This window comes from Miniopterus natalensis, chromosome 5, assembly GCF_054644295.1.
Source record: "Miniopterus natalensis isolate mMinNat1 chromosome 5, mMinNat1.hap1, whole genome shotgun sequence".
NCBI lineage: Eukaryota > Metazoa > Chordata > Mammalia > Chiroptera > Miniopteridae > Miniopterus > Miniopterus natalensis.
The window spans coordinates 68,851,761-68,878,947 of NC_142085.1; the positions used below are offsets into that span (position 1 = coordinate 68,851,761).

Consider the following 27,187-nt stretch of genomic DNA (forward strand, 5'->3'; position numbering starts at 1 on the left):
CTTCATTGATGTTTCTATCTCTCTCCCTCTCCCTCTCCCTTCCTCTCTGAAATCAATAAAAATATATTTAATAATAATAATAATAATAATAAGCCATATCAGACAGATCCAGATTCAGTTTTCCAAATCTAGGTAGTTACTGGTACTTGCTTGCAGACAGTTGTGTAGTAACAGACACTCAGTTCTACAAACGGAGATAATTTAATTTTTTTTCCAGCTTCTCAATGTTTCATGTATTTTTCCTATGCCTTTATGACAATATAGGCTGCAGCTTCTTTCAACATTAAGTAAAATCCAAAGGAAAATGATGAATTTCATTTTTTAAATGTTAAAATCGGAATGATCACAAAGCAATTTAGTAAGCAGCCAAATAGAATTATGTAAAAAGTTTTAAAGGGTTGCGAAATAATAAACCTTTTTTCCAAATTATTTCTGTGTCTTAAATATCCTACCTTTGCCAAGAATAATATCTGAAAAGCACAAGTTGATCTACAATACTTCCTATGGAAATCATTTTCAGACATCATTATGTGTCAGAGTGCAAAGCACTTGCAGTCAGTGAACAATTATGTTGGAAAGGTAATTTTCTGAATTGGACATAAAATAATTCCTAACTGCTAAAAAATTATAATGGGGAAATGCAATTTATCCCTTGCTAAAAAAAAAAGTAAATGAAAGAAATTCAAACCAATTTCTTACAAATTAATGAGATTAATTAGCAGCCATGTCATCTTGGGCCAGAGGGAAGAAGAAAAATAATGTTAAGCATCAACTACATGCCAGATACTTCCAGACGCTATAAAAACATTCTATCCTTTCACTGATACAACAAAATTGAGAGAGAAATCTTATTATTCCAAATTAACTGAGAAGAAAATGGAAGCTCAGAGAGGTTAGAGTCATGACCAAACTGCATGTACTAGAACCTGATTTTGAATTCAGGTCCCTGTGGCTTCTGTGCCAGTTTATCTACCTTTACACTGCTTTATTTGTAAAAGGAAAGGTTATACCAGAGAAAATCTCTAAGGTCTCTTTTAGATTAATGGAAACTCATTTTGATGACGCTATGGGTGCTATTCTTGTACTCCTACCAAAACAGTTTATATAATACACAAAATTGGGGGATTTCAAATGTCAAAATACAAGGAAAACTTAGCACAAAAAAAGTGTCCTCTGTTAGGGTACACTATCATTATTATAGTATGGTATTATAGTGTAACTGGGAATAGTCAAGAGTCCATAAAAAATAGCAAATATGTTTTAAAAGTGTGAAGGAAACCTATCTGAAAATTACAAAATGTTTTTGTTTACCACTCATTTCTCCTTACTCATTCCAAGATATCTAAGGATATCTTGGGGCCCAAAGGTGTCCACTTACTGAACACAGATACGGAGCACTTACAATTCCAAACAACTTTTGGACCACTGCCACTGGACTAGTGAAAAACTGCTTAGTTTGTATAAATAAGAGAACAGCATGAAAGCTGTCCTATTTTTTTTTTAATGGAGTTCAGTACGAAGGGTTTATATAAACATTGTGACTGGAGAGAAACCTGGACTTTATAATGAGGAATATGACATATAACAGCAACAGTCAGCTCTTTCCACTGGCTCCTTGTGCTCATTGATTTTAGTTTTGAGTAAAAGAGAACAGAAGAAACAGTCAGGTCCACCAAGCTAAGGAGACTATTATTTGATTTTATTGGCAATGAATCTACCTGAGTAATCTAGTGGGGGAGGGGGGGATCAAAATCAGTGCTTGTCACATAAAGTAAGGTTTTATTGTCACAATTATATTCTCAATAGCCAAGTTAAACTGTAAGATGCAACATGAGGTATCTTCCAATATTGCCAGAAAGATCTACAGTTCCAAAGATTTCACAAAGCACACAGAAACAGCACAAACGCAAACAATAAAATACTTCTATAGGGTAAACCACTAGAAATTGTTTAGTATAACAAGTGAAAAGAGAAAGCACCAGAGATCATATAGAAAGAGGGGGAAATACAAAGGGTTGGAATTAAACCCACTTACGCCATCGTCATAAGTAAACCCATCCCATTCATTTCATGGAAATGAGTAAGAAGGCCAGTTTAGCAACAGCAGAACAAATTAACAGCAGTGAATAACGTCAATCATTTCTGAAAACACTCCCATTTTTTTCTTTTTCACTATTATTATTATTTTACCTATTTATTCACTTGAAAATAATTTGAATTCCAAGATAATTAGTGTAGGCTCTGGAGAAAAGGGCTGAGAAAAGCTCATTCACATTTTAAAAGATTTTGAGCCTGTCACTCAACAACTACTGATTGCATGCCAACAGGCCCAGCAGAGCCCCAGCTGCACAGAAGTCAACGGTTTTGTTTCACCTGATCCTTAAGTTTAAGGACCAGTCTCTTAACTCTGCTTTCAAAAACGGCATCATTTGATGAACACTAGCACACCTTAAGCATCGTTTCAGATAGGACTCTATAAGCCACAGAGTGGAGTAAGGTAAGCTTACATTTACAAGTTTGCTACGGTTTCAACAAATTTTGGTTTTTCATAAAATTCTAAGTTTAGCCCTGTATAGACAAATAAAATATCCAAATACTACCGACAGTTAATACTGAATTTCTTTTTTTTTTCTCCTTTAATTTTCTTTTTGGTTATTCCTCACCTAGGGATATTTTACCCATTGGTTTTTTAGACTGTGGAAGAGGGAGAGAGAGAGAGAGAAACATCGATGTGAGAGAGACACATCGACTGGTGGCTTCCCACGCGCCCTGACTGGGCCCGGGATCGAGCCCGCAACCCAGGTACTTGCCCTTAGCCAGAGGCCCTTCAGTCCACCGGCGGATTCTCTAACCACTGTGTCCAACTGGCTAGGGCTGAATTTATTTCTTAAACATTTCAGAGAAGAATAATCTATTTGCTGTAGTAGCTACTAATTTAGGAAGTATAGTCATACCTTAATAGGCTTGCTACTTATCAACAATTAAATCAAGAATTTCAAATTAACTTTTTCCTTTTTAAAAAATTACTCATTTCTCATTAAAGAATAACTTTATCTTGACAACTGGTTTTAAGTGAATTTCTAACTGATACATTTCATATACAGGTGTATTCTACAAAATGTTTTGCTTGTTAACATTTTTATAAATAGAATGACTTTTTATTTAATACTCAACTTTAAAAGAGATATCTCTCAATACAAAAATTTTTGGCCAATATTTTTCTGAGAAAATATTTTCACTTATGATTCAAAAACTCAATATAGTATGTAAATAAAACTAGGCATAGAAAGAGTTATGAGTTGCATTCAAACTTTAGTAAAACATCAAAATTGTGTAGATATTTTAAAAAATGATTACAAATGGTATATGTTTAATATATAATGAATATAAAGCAATGTATTCCATACACCGTAACTCTGTAATAAATTTAATTATTTAGATAAATACTAATTGTTTGAATCAGGAAAAAAATGTTTTAAGGATTATACCACCTACTTTGAAAACAGATATGTATGCTCTGTTTTAGTTACATTTTAACTAACTAGTTGGGCATGATGTTGAACAATCTAATACACTACGTATTTTTTTTTCCATTTAATGAAGATAAAAGTGGAAGATGCCTGGCAATCTATTATGAGGCAGGGAAAAGAGAGTAATTTTGACTTAAAGAGGGGGCTGAGAAGGGGAGTACGACTCTTTCAGAATATAAAAGAAATTTGTCAAAGACAACACTTCAATGGATATAAGAAATTGTAACGAATTTGGAGAGAAAAATGTATTTATCTCAGAGTATAATACCTGGAAATAATGAGTTTTGAAAATAAGCAATGAACTGTGTTAAAATTTGTTAAAGTTGGCTCAGTTTTAATAGGTATTTTTGCAAATTTTTAAAAAATTTTACTGCCAAATATTACATTAATGCCAGACTGGAATTATGTTTTCTTTCTGTTAAAATAACAAATTGATCTCAGTAACTTCAATCACCTCTTAACAGGAAGTTATAAAAATCATTCCTTACCTTCTGTTTAATTTGAGCAGAGATTCTGTATCTCTCCAGAACAATTTTTTGTGTATTAAGTTGATTTTATTGTTTTAATTAAAAAACATAACCACTAACTTGTGAAAGAGGTAAGTTTTCTTACAATTGTATTATACCTTCTGATATTTTATCTTTAAATACTAAATATTAATTGCAATTAATACTTTCATTATAATAAGAATATTAGTTATATTAAGATATTGATATTTCTTGTTCTCAGGCATCTATGCTACTATCTTAAGTGATCAACCTCATGCAACAGCTTTTTTGAGTCTGCTTACCTGATAATACTGTAAATGCAGAAAAATAAAAATTTCAAGAAGTCTCCTTTTATAAACTGCAGAATTTTCTATAGGGCTTTGGACAACTACAAAGATTTGTTCCTTTATTTATGAGACCAGGGAAACTAAAAATAATTAAGTTTCTTTGGTATGCTACATATATTTTAACTAGCTCAACATTATTGTAAAAGTTGCATAGGAAAAGCTTCAGATCAGAAAAGTTCAACCTGCTGTAAACTAATTTTCTTCAGATCAATGTGCCCAACCAAGATCAGGCAAGTTATGGGAAGAGCCTCAGATTGGCTGACACCCTTATTGTCCAGTTAGCCTTATTTTCAAGGGTAAACAATAACCAAATCCTTATGAGTTGGTTAAAGTCCAGTACCCAGCTAGAAAACTTTTCTTCACTTAGATATTGCTGGTTAAGATAATACATGAATCACAGTCACTAAGTCTTATCAGCAAGCTGTCTTCACATTCCCCTCATTCTTTCCTGAAGGTTCTACGCTAAGCTATAGAGTCCAGACATTAGGTCCTTAACTAAGGACACCTCAGTGAGGAGGACTGAAGGAGGTACTTGTAACTATGACGTCTTCCAGGCCTGGCCTCAGGGGTGCAGGCGGCAGTGCCGATGTCACATGCACATCAGCCAGACTGGGGCAGGTCAGAACGTCCAGGGCTGATGACCTCCTGAAACAGACCTCAGCCCAGAATTCCAGAGCCCACACATTAGTTAAATGTAACTTAACGAATGAGGGAAATCTAATGAAATCCTTTGTCTGGAAGACTACTGGTATTTTTTAATGTTTTATTTTGATTGGTATATGATAAAGCTCTTCATCCTTCATGATCTCTGCTCCATTCTTTCACTGGAACTTAAATGATACCTGATTCCCACCGACCCCTCAACATTTAAGAATATATCTTTTTTGTTGTTACTTTAATGGCAAAGTAGGTAATAGGATAACTACTACAAGAATCACCCTTCTTTATACCAGAATGAAATCTGACAAATCAACCTGTTCAACCAAACTGAATTTTACGGAGTTTTCTATTTAAGATCAACTTTTACTGGAATGTAAGTGGTAAGCCCTTCAAAGGGACAAAGGCTGCACTTCATATGTGGACCAATACCTACAAAACTCTCCCAGTAATCAGGTCTGTTCCTTGCTCAAGTGTATAGGTTTCCCAGCATGAGAGGAAGGTCAATTCCTGACAGGCTAGGAATCTCAGCTGCTTTGGGAGACATGAAAGAGAAAGGAATTCACCCACTTTTATAGGTATTTCATGTGATACCTCAAGGACATGAATAATTTGAGTTTGATTTCAAAGCTTCTGAATAGAAAAAAAAGATTTTTTAAAAATTTTGTATTATAAGAGAAGCTATTTAAAAAAGCCATCCTAAATTTCTAATAAAATCTCCCAACAGAAGTTAATTTTCTGCCCTTACCAGTTGTTGAGCACTGTATGGCAATAGATATCTTGATCCTACTACAAGGTTTGTATTTGTTAATGAATACTTCTTGTACCTATGTAAATGAATCAGAGCAAAACAAAACGAAACAATCTTTTTTGGTTGTTTTTAATAAGAATTATCCTTAGAGATAATTTATCATCATAAGGGGAACTGTTGGGGGTGGGGAGCGGAAAGTGCAAAACTTGGAACTAGACAAAAGAATAACTGAATATCCTTTACCCAAGGATTAGCTAATTCTTTAAGAGTGTGTACCTTTGCCAGAGTGGCTACATATTGTTAAGATACTTTATAGATCTGTGAGAGAAGATGTTCATTTGGGAAAAAACTCATGGCAATACAAATGATACTTATATGATAATAAAGCAAATAAATTTTGTCTAGTAGAGAAGCAAATGACTTCTATCAGGTAGTAAAGATAACTGCAAAGGTTTTCATTTTATTGCCATTAATCTATTTAATATAATTGGGAATCTTAGTCCAGTACTCTTTCTTTCAGTGGCTATAAATGCTTCCCTGTTCCTATCATCTTTTGAACCAGCCTAAGCACCCTGATGGTTCCCTCATTAATAAATTAAATATACCTTAAGCATGTGTTCATCCACATATATAACACTTGGCTCATTTTTAGGTTTTGAGTTTTTTATAAAGTATGTTATCTTATTTCTACGTCATAAAACTCAGGAGGAAAACAAAAGAGAACACAAAAATTCTCAGTAGTAACAGTTGCAGGTTAGAAGCTGAAATAAATGTAGTGAGGACAGGAAGACTTCCCAATTTGAAGTCACAGATCTAGTAAGTGCTCTGAAATCAAAGAAAAACTGACACTGGGCTGACAATGCATTAGAGAATACAAGGCTACTCTAACAACTGCTTTGTCTACTCTTCTGAATTCATAGCTTCTAAAGTCTACCACCTACAGATCTATGCTACCATATATCCATCAAGTAGTTCTATAATAGGCATTGGTATTTGCCTTTCCAACATCCACCCCAATACAACACATTCCAATACAATCTGGTTGGTCATGTGCATCACAGGAAGCCTCAGCCTCAGCTTTAGCTGTGCCAGGAAGGTGGGCCTGGAGGGACGAGCCAACTATGCCTTATTCTCCCCAACACTGATGGGTTTAGACATGGATATGTGATGTAATTTTGGCTAATTATACAACAACACATATAACCCGAGAAAATATCTTTGTTTATTAAATGATATTTACATGATAATATAAATGATACTTATATGACAATAATGCAGACAAACAAAAAACACAGGCATAGTGAAGAGACACCCTCTTTTTCTGCATATCTGAATGTAATACCTAGAACAGCTGCAGATCTTATACCCATGAGGAGACGTAGCCTGAGGTAAAAAGATGACCTTTCAGAATGGAGGGACAGACAGAGAGAAGAACCTGGATTCTTGAGGACGTCAGTGAGCCACTTAATTAGCCAATCCTGGGCCTCTTGTTGTGTGAAACCAGCTTTCCTTATGGTTTAAAGATCTTTTGAGTTGGGTTTCCCATTACTTGTAGCTGGAGAAAGCATGAGATACAACTTCTGCCACACTTCCAAGTCAGACCTAAGCTTTCTTCTGCAGCCTCTAAAGAAGGGTCTCAACTTATACTTGTTTATATGGAGTTCAAAGGTCAGATCTTTCTCCTATATCTCTATATACTTGGATTTTTTTTGTTGACCTTACTAAGACATGAAATTTCTGGCAATTTACTTAGCCTCTCTGAAATTCAGCTCCCTCATCTATAGCATGAATTTAACACATACTCAAAGGGCATTTTACGAGAATTCAGCAAAATGACATATTAAAAAAATGCATGGGATTGGATAGAAGTAGTCAGAAAAGCATTTAAATATATATATCCATCCAATAAACCTAACCCGGCTAGGAAAAAAATTACACACTCAAAATCATAATTTTTGAATAGCCAAATTTGCCACTTTCCCATTTAATTCACCAACTATTTAAAAACTGGGGGTAGTGGTGGAGGTACAGAAATACATAATCAACTTGATAAAAGATGAGGAGCTGCCTCTTTAATTTTATTCTCATAAACTGCAAGAAGCCAGTGAGTGTATCTTTTTAATCTATGTTCCTAAGGGGAAGATTTCATGATGCAATTGGCATTTCTAAGTTGTCATGTGCCCTAAATATGTAAAACATTCATTTTTTAAAAATATATATATATATATGTCTCAATCAATAATTTCCTCTTTGGGAGAGAGAGAAGAGGCCTATAAACATAACATATTACTCTCAGCAGAAAGTTTAGATTTGAAAGCTGACACTCTTCCAAGATTTTTAAAGTCTATTTTATGTAATGGTAATTAAATATGTAAGCATAGTTTTCTATTTTTCACAACATTAACTATATGAAATAACATAACATATATAAATATTTTTTAATCCTCACCAAAGGGTATGTTTTCTTGATTTTTAGAGAAAGAAATGGGGAGAAAGAGACAGAGAGAGAGACATTGATATGAAAGAAACATCAATCGATTGCCTCCCCTACATGCCCCAACTTGGAATCAAACCTGCAACCTTTTGGTGTACGAAACTAGCTCCAACAACTGGTCACTTGGCCAGGGCCACATCGCATATTTTTAAATAACCCCTAGTTTAATCACTTGCCTTTCGTTGTTTTGTATAATTTTTTCCTGGCAGTCTTCTTGTATTTAAAAGATAATAACCTCTTAAACTGCAAGTGTCTAAGAGTTACTTAGCCATCATGAAGCAAGTTTATTTTGGGAGAGGAAAAGGTATAAGGTCACAACTACACTGTCCCTCACACTCCCCACAAGGAAATGTAATTTTGTTTCTTTGGACTACCTATAGGCTTTGAAATTACTCTGTATGCTTATCCCTAATTCATTTAGCAGGTTGGAAGTTCTCTAGCACTGACACCAATATTATTATTATTTTTAATACTGGGCTGACTTTTCCCTGATTTATTGGGACAGATCTCCTTAGATACATTATATACCTGAAATATCAGGAAAATACTCCTGTCTCAGAGTGCCATTTCTGTCCATTGTAATTTAGACATTCTTCCTGCTGCATTTATATCCAACAAGGGTAATAGTCCTTACACTAAAAACCAGGCTTCATGCAGTGGCTCACCTTTCTCGTGGTCCATTACAGCCTTTCACTCTCTGACCTGCACCGCCTGCAGCTCCCACTATGTTTAATAAGCAACTCGAGTGCAGTAAACTATCTTCTCTGTGCTGGGGGCAAAAGCACCAACAGACGCATGATAACATGGTTTGAGAGAACACATCAAAATAAGCCCGTAATTCCAGTCCTAAAATACCCCATTGCAAACAAAGTCTTAAAATTATTTTCCAACCCTAAACTTTAGTCTGAGTCCTTTAGTCCATGGATTTTTCTTCTACCATGCATGCTCTAATGAGACACCAGATAATATATGTGTTTCTAAAGGTTTGCTTAGACAGACATGCAGCAAGTGTTCATCAAATAACTAAAAATAGCAGACAGGTAAATCAAAGGAAGGACAAAGCATCACCCCAGGAGGTGAGAATATCCTGGAGGAAACCCTGAAGGGCAGCAGAAATTCCAAACAACAGCATCTCTGAGATTCCATTTCATGTGATGCTAAAGAGGCAGTCATTTAAAGCTTCTACATTTTGAAAATAGTATTTTATATAAGGTAGAAAATCACTGTGAATAAAATTTAATATATAGCTGATTGTATAATGAATTTAAATGCCCATCATCAAGTCAAATAAATTTGTCAGCTACCCTATAATTATGAAGCAGGATGGTACTATTGCAAGAGTAATTCTGATATTAGACAGACAGACCGAAGTTCAAATCCTGTTCCCGGGTAGCTTTAAGGACGTTATTCACTCTACTGCTCTCTAAAATTTCACTAATTTTGTAAGGCTCATTATTTTACATATTTACTACTGAGAAATATTGCTTTCAAAAAAATGAATTCTAAAAATCATTAAATGATGCACAGCCTTCCAGCTTTAAATTGAGATTTTTTGGCTCTGTCGCCTTCTTAAATCTAACACCTGTGTCCAATACTCTGAGGTTTTCCAACAGTGTTAATGAACTCTTTTCCCTCTCCCCTGCTTATCTCCCCACAGCCACCCATCTCTCAGCTCTCTTTAGGACAACTGCACAGATTCACACGTACACTATCTTTGTCAATGGCAACTAGATGACCAAAAGAAAATAAGCCAACATTTTGACCTGATCAGCTCTATCCTCTATCACAAGCAGAACTAGCCATAAGATTGCAACTTAATATGCACATAACTTTATTCTATCACCCTCTGCCACATTCACCTCTGGCTGATTGGCTGTCAGATAATTCTGTAAGTTCAAATATGTAAAATTTTGGTGGTTATGACCTTGCAGAAACACATGCCTTGCACTGTCTATAACAGAGTGATGAAAATATTACACAGAGTGATCCACTCATTTTAATGAGTCATTAAGGTTTCCAGGGAGATTGACTATAGGTTAGAAATGGTAAGTCTCCGAAAAAACTCCCTTGAAATTAATCCTCAGAGGTATGAAAATGTGATGCATTGCACACATAATACTGTTGACTACATTACGACTAAGCCTTCTCCCATAAAATGAAGACACTAGTATCATTACATAGAGAACATAGCTGAAATTGTGTTACCTAGAAAATGTCATCATATGAATCAAATTGTAGACACCAAAGTTTTATTTGCTTTTCACTACATCCCATCATCAGAAGAAAGTCAGGCAGGAAAATCCTGTGACACGTGCATGTTCCCCAGTGAATACACAAACATGTATTCAAATAAGCATCTGAAGAAGGCCAACCTCATGCTGACAGCCTGGCTAAGAATTCTGGGATAAAAATCACAAAGAGGACACACCGTTCTAAAAGCAACGTTTTCATATAAAGAAATTTTCTAAATAGCACTGTTCATTTCTCAGCCTTCTCTTTGCAATGTCATTTGCTCTCTACATTTTAGTTTGGGAGCTTGACAAGGGGGCAGAATTCGGATCGAGTAGGGCCTCAAACTACTGAATCCGACCTCACTGTTTTATGTCAGGGGAATGGTTCTTCAATCTTCAGAATAATTTAATGACGTGGGAGTTTTATTTTTTACCATACATGTAGTGTGTGTGCACATTTTAAGGAAGAAACTCTATATGGTGATTTATATTATTTTCAGTAAAATGTACCAGATTGAAAGTGGGATACAACGTAGTCATAGCTTTAAATACTGTAAGGCAGGTACTCTAGAGACTCTAAACTAAAATTCAATTAGTCATTTTATAAAAACCTGTTAAAAAGAAAAAGCAGTTATAATTACAGTAGAAGATAAATGTATTGAGATGTCAATCATGATCCCTGCTCTCAGATCTAAGAGCATAGAGCAAAATGGTCAAATGAATTCATTTCATGAGGTCATAAAAATAAAAGAATGTCTGACAAATAAGGTCAAGGACACAGATGTATTTGAGATGAGAAAAAATTTCTAGTTCCATGTAACATCTCTCATTCATTCTTTGCTTGTTATATACCAGACTTTCAAGGAGTAGATTGAAATTGCTTTGATAAAGAAAAGAGAGAGAGAAGAGATTATAAAGGGTGATTCTTCTTGGTAGTATTAATAATTTTTAAAATTATATATAAAATTAATAAGTGAAACCATTTATATGGCAAAAGCCAAATATTAATAATTATGTAAAGGTCTTCTAATTACATTAAAATTCGAACTGAACAAAACACTTGGGACATGGGGAAATGTTTTCTTGAATTAATTTTCTAACAAGAGAGAGACCTTTTTGGTTTAACACTAGACCAAACTATTTTAAACCACATTATATACGTTGACATTGTTGCCTGAGTGAACTGACATCGTGCCTTGGGAAATCAAAGATGAAAAGTATAGTTTACGTTCACGACGATATTACAGCTTAGTGGAGAGAAGTAAACAATGATACTATAATAGCTGCGACTGAAATAAGTACAAAGCACACTGGGAGCATATTTGGATCTGAGGATGGAAGAAATGTATGAGCTCCAAGCCAGTCAGGAAAATGTTCCCGAAGCAGAGATATCTTGTCCAGATATAGTAAGAACAGGTACGAGTTTGGTGAGTGGGTAAGTGGAAAGAGAACTGTCCAAAGATTCAGAAGTCTGAGATGTCAACATAGTACCTTTGGGGTACAGGAGGGCAGGTTGGTGGAAAAGAGGATTTGAGCCTATTTAAGGTCTCCTATTACATATCATTTATTCTAATCTCTAATTATTAGTTTTATTTCCATAGCATACCTGTAAGCACTGGTTTCATTGTACTTTATTTTTTGTCAATTTTTATAAACAAGATACACATTGAAAAGCACACAATGCACAACTCTACAGCTCAGTATTTTTACACAGCTTGAGTATAACTGTGCAAATAGCATCCAGATCAAGAAACACAGTCTTACTAGCATCTGGAGCTACCTTCAGGCCACCTTCTAAGCACTAATCACCCCCACCCCTGCCAACCCCTTTTGCAGGCAAACAATATCTGGACCTCTAATATCATCAATTAGTTTTGCCTGTTTTTGAAATTTATATAAATGAAATATAGCACATACCCTTTTGTGTCTAGTTTCTTTCCCTCAACATTATGTTTGTGAATTTCATTCATATCATTTATAGTAATAGTTTGGTCATGTACATGGCGGACATACTCTGTCATATGGATATATCATGATTCATCCATTGCACAGCTACAGACATTTATATTGTTTTCAGTTTCGGACTATTATGAACATGGATGTTGTAAATATTCTTGCACTGTCATTTGGAAAACATGTGTACTCAGTTCGGCTGGGCTTATCTGAGAGAACGGATCTGCTGGGTCACTAGGCTGTCCGAAGTGGCTGGACAGTTTCTACTCTGACCAACAGTATATGAGAGCTTCGCTGGCTCCATACTCTCACAAACACTTGAATTTTTCATTTTCTGCTTAGTATGGAGTAGTTTCTCACTGTGGTCTTAATTTGCATTTCCTTGATGGCTGAGTTAAGTATATGCTTACATTTTCATATGTTTTTTGGCCATTAAGACATACTCATTCTTTTGCTTGCTACTTTAAAAGTTCATGGCAGGCCTTGCGGCCACCCTCATTGTCACCAGCCAAAGGTAGTATGGGGATATAAGCAAATATTGACGGCATTATGTGTTCAAGCGAGAACAAATAAATTTCTTCTTTTCTTTCCTCTTCTACTCATCTTCACTCTTCTTCTATTCTAGTCTATTTATTGAGCCTGTCTTTCTTCTTCCCTTCTATTTTTCCAGTCCAATAGGTCAATAAAATGAAGCCAAATAACAATGTCCAAGTACTTTATACAGAGCTCAATATTCAATAGTTCAATAACAAGTCTGCATCAGAGGCCCAGCCTTCTTACTTTAGGATTGCCAAATCTTTGAGGGCTTTTAAAAAAAACTAAATGTAAAAAGGAAGTATGCCTAATAATTTATTTGAAAATAATTGGATCATTTATTAAATTTTAATGATAAATCTAAATGTCCCCTTTTTTCTAATTTATGAGTAGATAATGTTCAGTGAGCATTTTAAAAGAATATCAGAAGAAAAATGGTAAAAAAAACAAACCTATATATATCGTACAAAGAGACCAGTAAAAGAAGAATATACATGTAGGTGCTTTCTTTCACCTTCTCTGAAGACTAAAGACAAGTTACATTTGGCAAAAATCAAGTGGCCGTGACCTTTTTTCCTGCTCTGCATGATTAATGACTTAATGTCCTACTAATTGGAAGATGAGGCTGCATTTCAAACACTTTCATTTTCTGTGCATATCATCCTGTCCTGTAACCACCTATTAAGCTCTTCATCAAAGGTGAGCCAACAAGGTCATCTGAGCTGTGTCTCTTCAGCTATTCATGATCCATCTTCAGTGGTAATTAACAATGGTAACATTTCCATAAATCACCATATTTCTGATTATTCTCTGATGATAAACAGTCAGAATGTGTGCATTCCAGCCCACCCCTTTTAATTTTATATAAAAAATTTGGTCTAAATATACCACAGAGAAAACTTGGGTGAAATATTACAGGAGTTTCTTTAATTAACATGCACTGGGAAAATAAGGTTATGTACCTTTGAAGGAAAAATACAAACCTATGCACAAAAGTAAATGAGTCTGCTGACAACACAGGGGTCAAACATAAGAAGCCAAGGTGTCAGCCACCTAGTACCAATTTATTCCTCTCACAAGAAAATTATGGCTCAGTTCAGCTTCACAAATAACCATTTGCCTACTCAGCCAAGGAAAGTGACAATTTAAAATAGAGAGCAGATTTACTTCACCCTACTCTCAAAGAACACACCACCAGGTGAACCAATTAAAAACTTTCCAAAGGATATATTTACTACATTCATTTATAAACCATACTTTAGAAATATAACATTTAGGTTTTGCTTTCTTCGTGTACTTGGGGTGTGTTGTCGTCTACCGTTGATGTTTCCACTTTTTGGTTTATTTCATATTATTTAGTAAGTTCAATCACCAGAACTGACATTTTCATTTCCACTGGCTATATCTAAAAATCTCATATCTAAAATTCATGCTCAGTTTAGAAAGGCTTTCACGAGTTTAGAAAATTCATAAAAATTAAAGTTTTTTAAAGTAATCCTAGTAAAAATGCTGAAAATATATTTTAAAGCCGAAATTATTAGTAATAGGTAATCAACACATCAATTATGTATGCTTCTATATTACAATTGATGATTATGTTATTATATAGTATGGCAATATATTTTTCCATTGTTAAATATTATTATATTTTATTGGAGGGGTCTAGGAAATTATCCCAAGATGTGCCTTCTGTGTTATGCAGACTGCTTTGAGCTAGAGCAGGCTCAAGGGGAACTTCGCCCCTCCCTTAACTACCTAGAAGAACTTGACCTAATAAGAGATTATCAGAGATAACCTCTTTTGACTTATCTGTAGGGGAGGGCAAAGTTCTATTTACTAATAAGCTTCAGCTTTTCTTATTACCCAGCAATGACCCTCTGAAGCCTCCAAGCACCTTACCTCATCCCTCACTCAGGGTGTCTTATATGCCTTCGTTCCCTTTCTATCTCTAAACCTCTCCCGCATGGAGGGATCTCTGACTCTCTCATGCATGTGGGATTCCTATACATATGTATGTATTAAATTTGGTTATTTCCTCTTGATAATCTGTCTCATGTCTATTTGATTATTAGACCAGCCAGAATAATCCTGAGGGTAGAGGAAAGTGTGTTCCTCCTCCACAGTATATTATATACACGATTGTTTATTTCTAAATATTGAAAGAAAAGTTTATTTTCTTTAGCACAGTACTCTAAAATTCCTGTTTGCATTTTCAATTTTTATAATTAATAAATATAGTTAAACATATGCACAGAATTTGGCATTGGTTCCAAATTAATATGTAGAATTAGAGGCACAAACATTAGTTTGATAGAGCATAAGGTGATATGTATAGATTGATATCCTATGTTAGTTAAGAGAAAATACAACTCAAACTGTTTTATACAATAAGAAAATATATCATTTCACAAAACCAATAATAAACTAAGGATTTAACAAGGTCAGAGTAAAGAATGAACAGGACTCAGCCCTATTTTTTACAATTCACTCAGGAAAGGCCTCTACTTGACAATCTGGTCTCCAGGCTGCCTTTTCTCAGAGCCAATAGCAAGCTCATGACCAGTGGGACAATGACATAAGCAATCTCTCCACCATGGAGTAAAAATCCTTCCTTCCCTTCAGTCTAACTGGATCAAACCTGTACAGGTACTAAGTGAGCTGATCTCACATTTTAGATTACTTTGAAAGAATTTTGTTTTTTCTTTTCTTTATTTATTTCTTGGTTTCATTTCCATTTGGCTTTTTAATTAAATCAGAATAAAAAGAAAACAGTATTTTTCCATAGTCAGATATAACAAAGACGTAGCGAGCTCTTGAAGAACAGTAAGATTAAGAAAGTTATTGCGGGAAAAACAAAGAATATATTAAGGCTCTTAGATGTGGTCAAGTAGCTTGACCATAGTGGTTTATTGTAACAAACTACTGTATTAGACCTAGAATAAGAAAATGTTACATATTCCAAAGCGATTCCCCCAACACCTGGTAAAACATAATGATTCTCACCTTGAGGCATGTCAGGTGGCAGGTAATGAGGTTCTTGAGCACTAACATGTACCCATTCAAAGTCATCATATAGATCCTGGTGATAATCACAGGCCCCTGGACCATCATCAAAAGTACAGCCACCTAAAAGGGGCAAAGAAGAACATTTAGATTGCTGCATTCTAAACAGGTTTGCTAAAAATGGAGAACATGCTGCGGAAGGAAACATACTGAAATATGTAATGTAGTACTCATAATTTTAATAATAAATGATACTCCTACTTATCACCATTCCTGTTAAATTTTCAAATAAAATGAAAGTTCTATCAGTAGTTTCTGTTTGAATAAGTAACCAGTTGGAGCCTCAGAAGGAAGGCTGAGACACAGATTTTAAAATATTAATAATATTAGAAATGTGTACAGTGTTATGAAGCTCTCCTGAAATTTACAAACCACACAGAATCTAAACAGTTTCTAACAATTTTAGTGGATATAAGGGGGGAAAGAAAAAGAGTGAAAACCGTCTTTCTCCATAATGCACGTTCAAAAAGGTGAAGTTGGTATGTAAGTCTTACCAAGTTCCTTGCTTTAAAAGAACACTTTGAAATCTACTTATAATAGCAAAGGAAACAATTAAAGCTTTATAGGGTCTAAGATGGTTGAGGTCAGTGAGACACTCTTCAACACTTTATTTAGATTACTTTCATACAAATTATGACTTAATAGGAGGGGGCAACTGAAGCATAAAACTGATCAGATTAGCCTATGATCACACTGACCACTTCCACTTCATTTAATAACTGGTTTTAAAAAATGGAGGTAGCCTTTCGCCTTTATACATCACTCATTTTTCCTGGCTTTATTTTCAGGGGAAATTTTATGACAGATCGAATAATTACATTTGCTTCTCAGCCCATATATATACAGGTACACACACATATAACTCAACATATTTAGTTTATTCAAATCATAAAAATAAGAACTGGACTACATGTCTAATCATGAATGAAAATGGGTTAGTACCAATGAAAATCCAGCAGCGGGTTTAATGAGGAAGACCAATAACCTGTCAATTTGAATATGAAAAAAGTTACAACCCTGACCAATGAGCAAAACAAGTCAGCATCACAAGCAAAGAAGGCAAGATCTGAGATGTCCAGAAGATACTATACCCCTAACGACCTTTCTCAAAGCAGAATGTGTAAGTGGGTATCCTTGAATCACTCATATAACTACATCGATCCTAAAACAACTAAATAGCAGCTTGAAAGCTTCATACTCTTTTAAGTATGCTTAAAATAGCCTTTCTATAAATGCTCTCATAAAAAATGATGTATTTTTAATTTAAAATTAATCAATGAAAACAGGTTGCTAGGCAATGCATCTTCACATAGCAAGGAAAAGTTTTTCTCAAAATATAATTTGCTATCAACCCAAAAATGACTTATCGCTTTGCAACACATGCCTCGAGGGCCCCCATTGCCCTTTATAATGGTGAGTGCCCTCAGTGTATAAATTTAAACTACCAGTGGAACCCACATTGGTTCATTTGGAAGACAAATGGCCTTAATTGCTGTCCTTCATAGACACTGTTAATTTTAGACTCCAGGATTCTGAATAGCAATAACAACTAGTAGCTGTACAAAATAAGCGGGTCAACCCCTACTGTTTGTTGCACATCAGTGTAAAGGTCATGGAAATAGCTCCTGGTCCACTTGACTTCAGTGTTAAAAACATTTTTAATTTAAAATAAATTATAATCTAAGTGGTACCATATATCTATTTACCACATATAGAGCATATCAATAAATCTTTAGTAAAAGGTTTTTAAAGATCTTTTTGTAAAGTATTTTGTACTACTGTGTACATTGTACTAATACAATGCACTGAAAGAGATAACATAATCCAAGCCATACAGAGTTTAAAGAGGAAGTGGGGGGAGGGAGGAGGTAGAGAATTTTATTCAACCTTACAACAGATATCACATCATAACATATTCTGAGCTAATTCCATTATGCACAATCCCTGTTCACTATTTAAGGCTCACTAGAAGGCCTTAAATACTGTCTTCTATAATACACAATCTTCTATACACATGTTCCTGAGTTCAAGACTTCTTTGTATGTAGTAGTATAATCTATTTAAGAGAAATATCTTAGCAACGTTCTAATTCATAAATATAAACATAACTCGTGAATTTTAAAGTCTCCCTGAGTTAAATGGCAGAACAAAAGACGACAATACTGAAATGATATTCAAGAGATTTAGTTAGGCAGAGGGGATGAAAACTGAGTAAGGAAACATCTTACATTCTCAGTTGTTATATTTGCTAATGGTGATAAGGCTACAGCAAGCACCTGCAAATCATGGCAGAGAGAGGATAATTACTTCTGAATAGCCATTTCACAGATTGCTAATTCCTCTTTCACTCAATGGTTGGCTTCCACTGGGGAAAGCCACTTACAAGGCTTTGCAAGCTATTTACCTGAAAATAAAAATCAAGCCAATTTGAACTTGCCAGAATTTCTTTCCATTCCTAGGCTGCTCACTGAAATATTAGGTATCACCCCCAAGAAATAAACTATCCCTACCCCCAAAACTATACTGCCTAAACATCTAGCATTTCAAGAGACTCTTAACTGCTTATTTAAACAGCTTGTGGCAGCTCTATGAGACAGACTGAAAATAGAGACCCTTTCTACGGAATCATGACAGACTGAATGCTAAACTCAAATCCTTTCTGAAGTCAAACTTCTCAATAAAATGCAGGGTCAGGTAGATTTAGAACAAAGTTGAACTTGAAAAAAATTATAGGGCCCTGGGTGGCTCTGAACATTTTGTGAAGGGCATTTTTTAAAAATCCACCATACTAGAATCTTCCACATTCTTCCCTCATCTACCCAGTCTTAGTTTTCTGAGTATAATAGTAAGAACTAGACAGAATTATCTTTCACAGCTCTATGCTGTTGGTAAAGGACACACTTTACTTTCCTAAAGATACAAACAATATTTCTTTAAATTCTTAAAAATCATTTGGATTATACAGTTTTAAGAAGTAAGAAGAAATTCTTTTACAAAATATGTTGGCAAAAATAACAGCACAGTTGTTTTATGATCCTCAAAAGTTGGACAAATTGATTTTTCCAATTGTGAACTAAGCTGGGATCCACAAATTTGCTCGCTGAAGTCATCATCAACTTTGGCATAATCTTTTCTCTACTAAGGCCACAAGGAAAGATTAATGTCACATCAGGACACATGTAATACTGAATTAAACTAACTTTGAAAAGGTCAGCTTTATCTATGCTAATAAGAAATCACAAGTTTACTGGTAAAATCCTCAAAACTCATTACAAAGAAGCCAACACCTTTCACACAAAAAAAATTCAAAAGAACAAAAAGAAACTTATTACAGTTCAAAAGAACAAAACTAAATTTATTACTGAATATTTTAAATGTAATTCCATTTATAGTCTGAGTTAATATAGTCTATTCCCAGAAAAATAGACTATTGGAAAAAGTGTAAAAATTGATACTTTTAAATAAAGTTCATATTTCATCTGAAATCTATAGGATATTATAATATATGTATTAGTATATATTTTATATATTACAATATATTTCCCTCGACTCTACACTTCTGGAAACACTGGAAGGACAAAATAAAAACTGACATATTGTGATCAATGTTTGTGTAGTTTACATCTGCTCTAAGGATAGGCAACACTTTTTTTCAATTTAAGTGAAATTCAAATAGGGAAAAATGTCCCAAGTAGATGCAAAGGACCAATGCCTTTGAAGGCATAATATGAGTCACTGATCATAATATATTGCTCTGGTTCAATACCAAAGAGGAACAACTGAAGAAAAATAAGAAAATTTATTATTAAGAATTCCTTAAAAGATAACCATTTCAGATCCAGAAAAAGTTCCTTTGCCCTGCTTGTAGTTAATTAGTATGTGAAAATATTATTTGAGTCTAGCTCTTCACAAAGGAAAAGAATTTGAAACACATTTGTGGAAATCTAAACCTATCATTTATTGATCAATACAAATGACTCGATGAGAGAACTCATTGCAAACACACCCATAAATTATCTAACTGCTCATCCCTAGAGTTCCATTTCCAGCCAAGAATATATATTTAATATATATAATCCAAGATTATTTAGCTTATTGTAAGACTTCTATTGAAATTGTCCATGATTCAAGGCAAATGCTATACTACAACTGACAGAATAATATTCCTTTAATAGGACTGAATTAACCAGAATGAAATAAGTCCAATTTCACTCCCCTCTATCTTTGCTGAGAAATAATCTCCTTAACTTCAATTAATAAGACCTAATGAATTTTAAGGAAGTCACACACACACACACACACACACACACACACACACACACACACACACGCGACAGTGTGTCCAGATGCAGCACATGGAGTACATACATAGCTTTGCTATTTTACTGCTTTGAGCTTCAATTTCCTCCCCAGTAAAATCAAGATAACAACAGATACAGTACAGTGGCATGAGGATTAGTGATAATACTTGTAAAGCCCCTAACACTCATCAAGTTTGTTTTTAAAGCATCTTTTTTTTCATACTCCATTCTTTACAATTTATTCTGTATATATATGCTATACAGATGAAACCCTATGCACACATTAAACAGCTAAAGCCTGGCTAAGAAAGAAGCATATGGTTTCCATACAACTTACCCAGAAAGGCTAAACAGAATTTCCATAAAGGCAATATTCCCATAACCAGTTTTCCCTGAACACTCATCAGACGTGCTTTCAGTTAGGAAAACACCTTCCTTTAGATCAGAGATCGGCAAACTTGCCTGCGGAGAGCAGTTAATAAGTATTTTAGGTTTTGTAGGCCACACCATTTCTGTTGCAACTACAGAACTGTGTCATTGTAGCAAGAAAGCAGCCATAGACAGTACCAGACAAAGGGGTATGGCTGTATTCAAATAAAATTTTCTTTACCAAAACATGTGGAAGGCTGGTTCTGGCCTGTGGGCCACAGTTCACCGACCGTGACTTAGATCACTGGGATCTTAAGTATTCTGAAAATTATGGGTAGTGCACAGCCTGGTTAAAAGCTTATAACCAGGGGTCTTTGATTTCTGCATCACCTCTATATTACTCAATTTTCTTTCCTATATATCATCATGAGTAGCAATAGCCACAGCCAGGAAACTGAAATGGCCTCTGAATTGCAATAATTTGTCTGAAACTAAATCAGATTGTCTGGCTGGATAGAGGGATAAGTCAAAAAGTGAGAATATGAGAGAGCTAAAGACACTTTTAAGGTCCTCTAATCTGGGCTTCAAACTTTTAAGACCACAAAGGGTAATATATTTAACACTGTGTCCCAGCACATACATGCATCCATGCATGCAAATACTTACATACATAGTGTGTAGGAACCCACCAATACATTTATTCACTCATCTGGAGGAGCTCATTGAGAGGATGTGACCACCAGTTGACCCAAGAGCTGGACTCAGGCAACTGGACCCCTCCCATGTCCTTGGAATGTATGTTCCGCCCACTGACGCAGCCTTCAGAGAGCAATGTGTCCCTGAGACCACCTGGATGGTATTCATGACTGAACACTGTTCAGGACTCTATATAAACTTAAGATTCTTTTGGGCAGGTGTGGGGATCTATCCGTCTTGTGATCAGCCGTGACAAGGCTCGTAAGTTCCCCTCTTGTTAAAACTGTCATCTACCAATCTGAGTGGTCTGCCTTTCTTAGGTTTCTCCTTGCCCCCCATGTACAGAGGCCAGTTTCCAATTTCACACAGGGAATTCTCGACATTACAAACCAACAACTCAGTCATTTATTATCTTCTACTATAGGTTCTACTATAGGTCACTAGTCCAGAGCTCTTTCTATAACTAAAATAAAATGAAGAGTAGTTGCGTGAATCAGGGAAGTAAATATTAAAAACAAAACAAAACACACACAGCCAAGCAATCCTCTGTCTCAAATACATATAAGCATATATCCTTCATGGGAGGGGACTCAGAAGACTGATGTGAACAATCCAAGTCTCTGTACCTACTTTTCAGGTCTCTGGCACAGCTGAAGTCCCAAAATAAGCCCGTGAGACCTGGTTAGCCCTGATGGTACACATGTGACTTCGTCCAACCTCATTATGGAGTTCATGGATGATTACATGCCAAACAGCCACAGAAATGATTTCACAGAAGAAACGTGGTTTATTAAAATATAAAATGAACTATTAATGAAAAGTATCTCATAGTAGGAAAAAAAAACTGCACAGGTTCACAGAGCAAGGGAGTATCAGAGCCAGGATCTGCATCCAGGTACAGTAGGTTCTTCACTCTTAACCACTACACGAAACGGACCTGGTAGAAGGCCAAGCTCACCCAGTGCAGCTCCCTCCCATGGGCATTACCTCAAGCTATTCCTGAATATTGAGAACATTACCAATCCTGCCGAGGTAATGAAATGGTGCTGCATCCTTTGAGGATAAAATGTAGCACACTTTGAACCCCATCACATGGCAAAGTCTCTCAGGCTTGGTGCCACAGACAGGAGAGGGTATTTAACAGAGAGCAATCAAAGCATCAAAGCCTCACTGATTAACTAGTAATGTTGGCAAAGAATTTTATTTCAATAGGTTGACTTAAGGATGAAAATTTGTATGATCATAACACTGTCCTGTCACTCTTGCTTGACAACCTTCAAAATCTACCTATTCTCCCCCAAAATATGTATGAACAAGTGGCTTTTCTAGCTTTAAAAAACATTACAATAAATTAAAAGCAATTTTGTTCTGGCAATTTTTGCAGTAGCCCTCACATTAACCCTAGGATAAGAAAGCAGGTGTTTCTCCAAAGATCATCAATGTATTTACCCAAGTTTCTTTTCCTATTTTTTTATCTTTTTATCTATTCCAGCAAAATCTCATCTTTTTTGCTTAGCGTTGGGTACACAATCTAGAGAAAGCCATTGAACAAAGTAATTGGAAGTAAATGTACTGAAAAATAAAATTCCCAACTAAAGCCATATTTACATTTTGGTAAAATTGGAAACCACCCAAGCTCACATTTAAACGTTTCTTTGTTTTGTTTTGTTTCTCATGGAGGGATTCCTGGTGGGCTCCACTTCACCCACACCAGACACATTCTGGCTGATTTCAGCAGTTGCTCCTGACTCAACTCAAGCATGATGGGTAACAGATCATTTTTCACTTATGAAGAGAGTTCTGTGAAATGCTGAAGCCATGCAAAATGGAATTCCATAACCCAGCCTCGAAGAGGAAGGGCAAAGATCTGCTTTGAGGCTTTGATTTTAAACTTTTATATCAGGCCGGCAAAGGAGACGTTAAGTGTACTGGGCTACATTTTAAGAAGGTCAACAATTCAGTAATTTTTGTAAGGCTTTGAAATACACTTCAAGGAAATGATACTCAACTAAAATATATTCTTATGGTAATGAATATGGTCCTTTCTGCCATTTTCTTTATTTAGAAAAAGAAAGTTGGATATCATTTTTTCAATCAGGAGATAATGACTGCTATGAACAAATTAACCAGTTCTCATTCTCGGCATCATTGAGACAGACAGTTTGGCCAGGTCCATGGCTAACAAGCTGCTCACGCAAACACAAGAAAATTGTTGCTGATATTGAGTGATGTCAGAAACCTTGTTGTCAAGGACCTTTGCCTTTTTTCTCATAAAGGAGGCATTCTAGGCTTTAACCACAGAGTTAGTGAGATTTACTATAGACTCTGGAGGTGTCAACTTCTAACCAAGTCAGCGCTATATCCTGACTCACAATAACTTTCTCTTCTCAAATTTCCTTTCTCAGAAGAGTACATATGTTTACAATTTAGCAGAATTGCCACATAAAATAAAGATTTCTCAAGCAGCAAAAGTCTTTGCTGTACACTGACATTTAAATGGCATGTAAGTCAATGGCCATTCTAACCTAATGGAGAGTCCTAATTGGGAGAACTGGTGAGTAAGGTTTTTACACAGGGCCTCACTGAGATTCAGGTCTGTGTGTATCTTCATTTCCTCCTTTTTATCCCAACAAAAAACCAATTTGGCTTCATTTTCCCATCTCTGCTTCTACCTACTACACAGGAATACTGTGCTAATTAATTTGAAAAATCTTTCCACAATATCCTATGATATTAAATCTAAGTACTATGCATAATTAAATCATCATTAAGTCAGGGTTTAGTTAAGAAAACAACTAGGTAAGATTCTTATTATTGTTTTATATTTATGTGGAATTTATTAGAAAAGGGAAAATAAGCTTACAACAATAGCCCATCATTCCTAGGCCTTTTGGTAAAAAGATAAAGCATATGATTATAAATTCAGTTATATGTTAGAGATTCATGCTACCACTAAGTCTCCTCCCCAGTAGAACTCCTAAAATGTAAAGTACCATAAATCAACTATTCCTTCAAGATAAAAATGTTTTTAAAATGTTGACTCTGCCTATATTAGAATTTCACACAAAATTCAAAAATATGAAACATGCTTCAGTGCAGAAAACAGGTCTGGACTTGGAAAAATAATTTAGTAGAGATAGAAGTTAATGTTTCTTTGCTGCAAGCTCCGAGCAGATCCAGGCTCACGGTTCCGCAGAACAGTAGGTATAAAAATATATAAAGATTTGAAATACCCTTGTCTCATCAAATGTAGATGATTGGGCTGAAGCATTAGATCCCATTTATTTAACACTCTTACTTTAATATTCCCTCCAGTTCTTGCTCTAAAACATAATGACCAACTTTAAATCTATCAAGCTGTACAGTTTACTGATAAAAGACAAACATATGTCTTCAGAATGAAATATAAAAACCGGGAAATTTTTAATTTCAAATGTGAGGGGGTGAGAAGCTAACAAATAAGTTTTGAATAATAGATGAAAAGCAGTGGCAGTTATGAAGTTCCCGTTTGAAGTCTGGGATCTGCTGTGCACTGAGACAGCTTTCCTGCCTTACTTCTCACCTCAAGCTGGAGCTTAGATTTTGGAACTTTCAAATCTCTAAAAATAGATAAAATAAAAGATATTATTACCATGTAGAGCTGAAAAGGCCATCCTAAGCAAATAATTAGTAAACACAAATTGTTCTAATTAACGCACCAATAAACAAGAAAAGTCCTGTCATCCTCGCTATTTAAGTAAAGGCAAATTGCAACAAAAGTGAGGGTTATTCTCCATATCACTTGCAAAACTTCAAAGGATTAATAATATCCAGTGTTGTCCATAGATGGGGTGAAAGTAGGAGGGCAACGACTTACTTTCTCTTTTTGGAGAGCAATCTGGTTTTATTTATCAAAGTTTTAATACATCTGCCCTTTAAGCCAGCAGTTACACTTCTGGAATTCTGCTCTACATTAAGTGTTCACATATTTGCAGTCCTGACCCCTATAAATACAAGCTAGGGCTACCAACCCTCCAAAAATAACAAAAACAAATTATTGTGGGTCTTTTCAATGACACCCAAAGACAGCAGGACTACCTTTACAAGCTTGAAGGACACTTACAGCAAAATTGATTGCAAATATAATCACAAACTTTGGGTTCACGACCACTGGTAAGGTTTTATAATAGTTAATTCACATGGGGAACCTAAATGTTCAGTATTATCAATTAGTGAAAATGAAGACAACACATATTTTAAGAGGTAATGTAGAATCTAGCAAGTATTTGACAAATTTTGAGACAATAAAGTAGATCTAAAGATATTATAAAGGTAAAGAAATGTTGAATCAAGTGCACAAATGGGAGGAAAGTGTCAGAAAAGATCAATGATATAAAAGTACCCTCCCTAGCCATTAATTCTGTCAACTAACTATCGCAGCGGATTGAGAAAATAAACAAAGGGAAACTACTTATAAGAAGTAACATTTTAATAAACCATTCAAGATAAGATTAATTACACCAATAGCATTTTAAGTCAGCCAAAAACAGTTATCTAAAAGAATGACTTTGAATATAACTTCCTAGTGCTCTACTGACATAAAATAGCATAGCTTGGCTCCTTTTCACTTATCACTTCAGTAACTTCAAGCCTCATCTAAAGGTACAACCAGAATGCGAAGGCGTAACAGAGAACTAAACATGTCGAAAACATTTCTGATGCTACTTCATCTGCAAAGGATGGGTTTATAACTTTGTCAGAGTATATATACCTATACACATCTCCATATGAAATGCTTGAACACATTTCCATCGTCATGATATGACTATGCAGCTACTATTCATAACATTATTTAATGCTACATTTTTCTAATAATCTAATATTAATGAAATAAAATCTATTCATAGAAATAGCTTTGGCTATTCAATAGTTGGGAGTACAATTCAATCAAACAGTGAAATCACATGCTAAACTTATTAAGGGAAAGAGGAAAATATCTTACAAATGCAAGTCCCTTCATAACCCCTCCTCTTATCTCTCAATTCTATGTTTAATTTCAGTCTACAGTTTGGATGTTAACAGAGCTTACTTTTACTTAGATCAAGATGATGAATAGAGGAAGTAGAGCTAAAGAAACCAAGACATGAAAATTATGGTACAGAGCAAGCAAGCAGCTGATATTCCAAGTAGTTGTATTTGATTAAGATTCTTTCAGAACATACTTTACAGAGTGGATAGTAACAGGAAGAAAGGCTGTTGGGTTAGAGAAAATAGCAGACAGAGATCCAGAGGAATGAAAGTCTCTGTTGAAAAGGGAACAGAAGAGACTTGGGGAGAGAGAGTAGGAAACTGTGCTAAAGATAAAGACTAAGAGCTTGAAGGGTCCAAAGGGGTGGAGGGTGGGGATAAAGAGACCACGAGGTGAGATCCAGATGGATATGACAGTTAAGAGTTTGTGACCTACTCAATCTAAGTGGCAAAGCCATAAATCGTGTATAACTGGCAGACCGCTCATGTTACCATGAATTCTATAAAGTTGTTACGCTTTAAGAACTGCCTACAGAAGGATTTTAGATAAGTAAGAGTAACTTAGATTCTTGTTAAATAGGTTTTAAACCCCAACCTGTTAAGGACTTACACATCTAAAAGGCAATGTATAAGGTTAGGAATCTTCTCCCTGCTGTAATCACATCTACAAGCAAATATCCCCATAAGATGAGAATCATCCATTTACAAGATTCTGTAGTCTACCCACATCCCAACCCTCAATAATCCTTAAAAGGCACTGACTTTG

General features: G+C 35.2%; 1 protein-coding gene across 2 annotated transcripts in view; it reads right to left on the reverse strand.

Annotated features, from left to right (window-relative positions):
* Positions 1 to 27,187, reverse strand: part of PTPRK (protein tyrosine phosphatase receptor type K) — a 434,061-nt gene that overhangs the window by 305,881 nt on the left and 100,993 nt on the right. For both annotated transcript variants that reach the window (XM_087817607.1, XM_087817606.1), the window contains exon 2: positions 15,989 to 16,111. In XM_087817607.1, the coding sequence (XP_087673733.1) occupies positions 15,989 to 16,111 (123 nt within the window). The remainder of the gene's footprint in view (positions 1 to 15,988; positions 16,112 to 27,187) is intronic.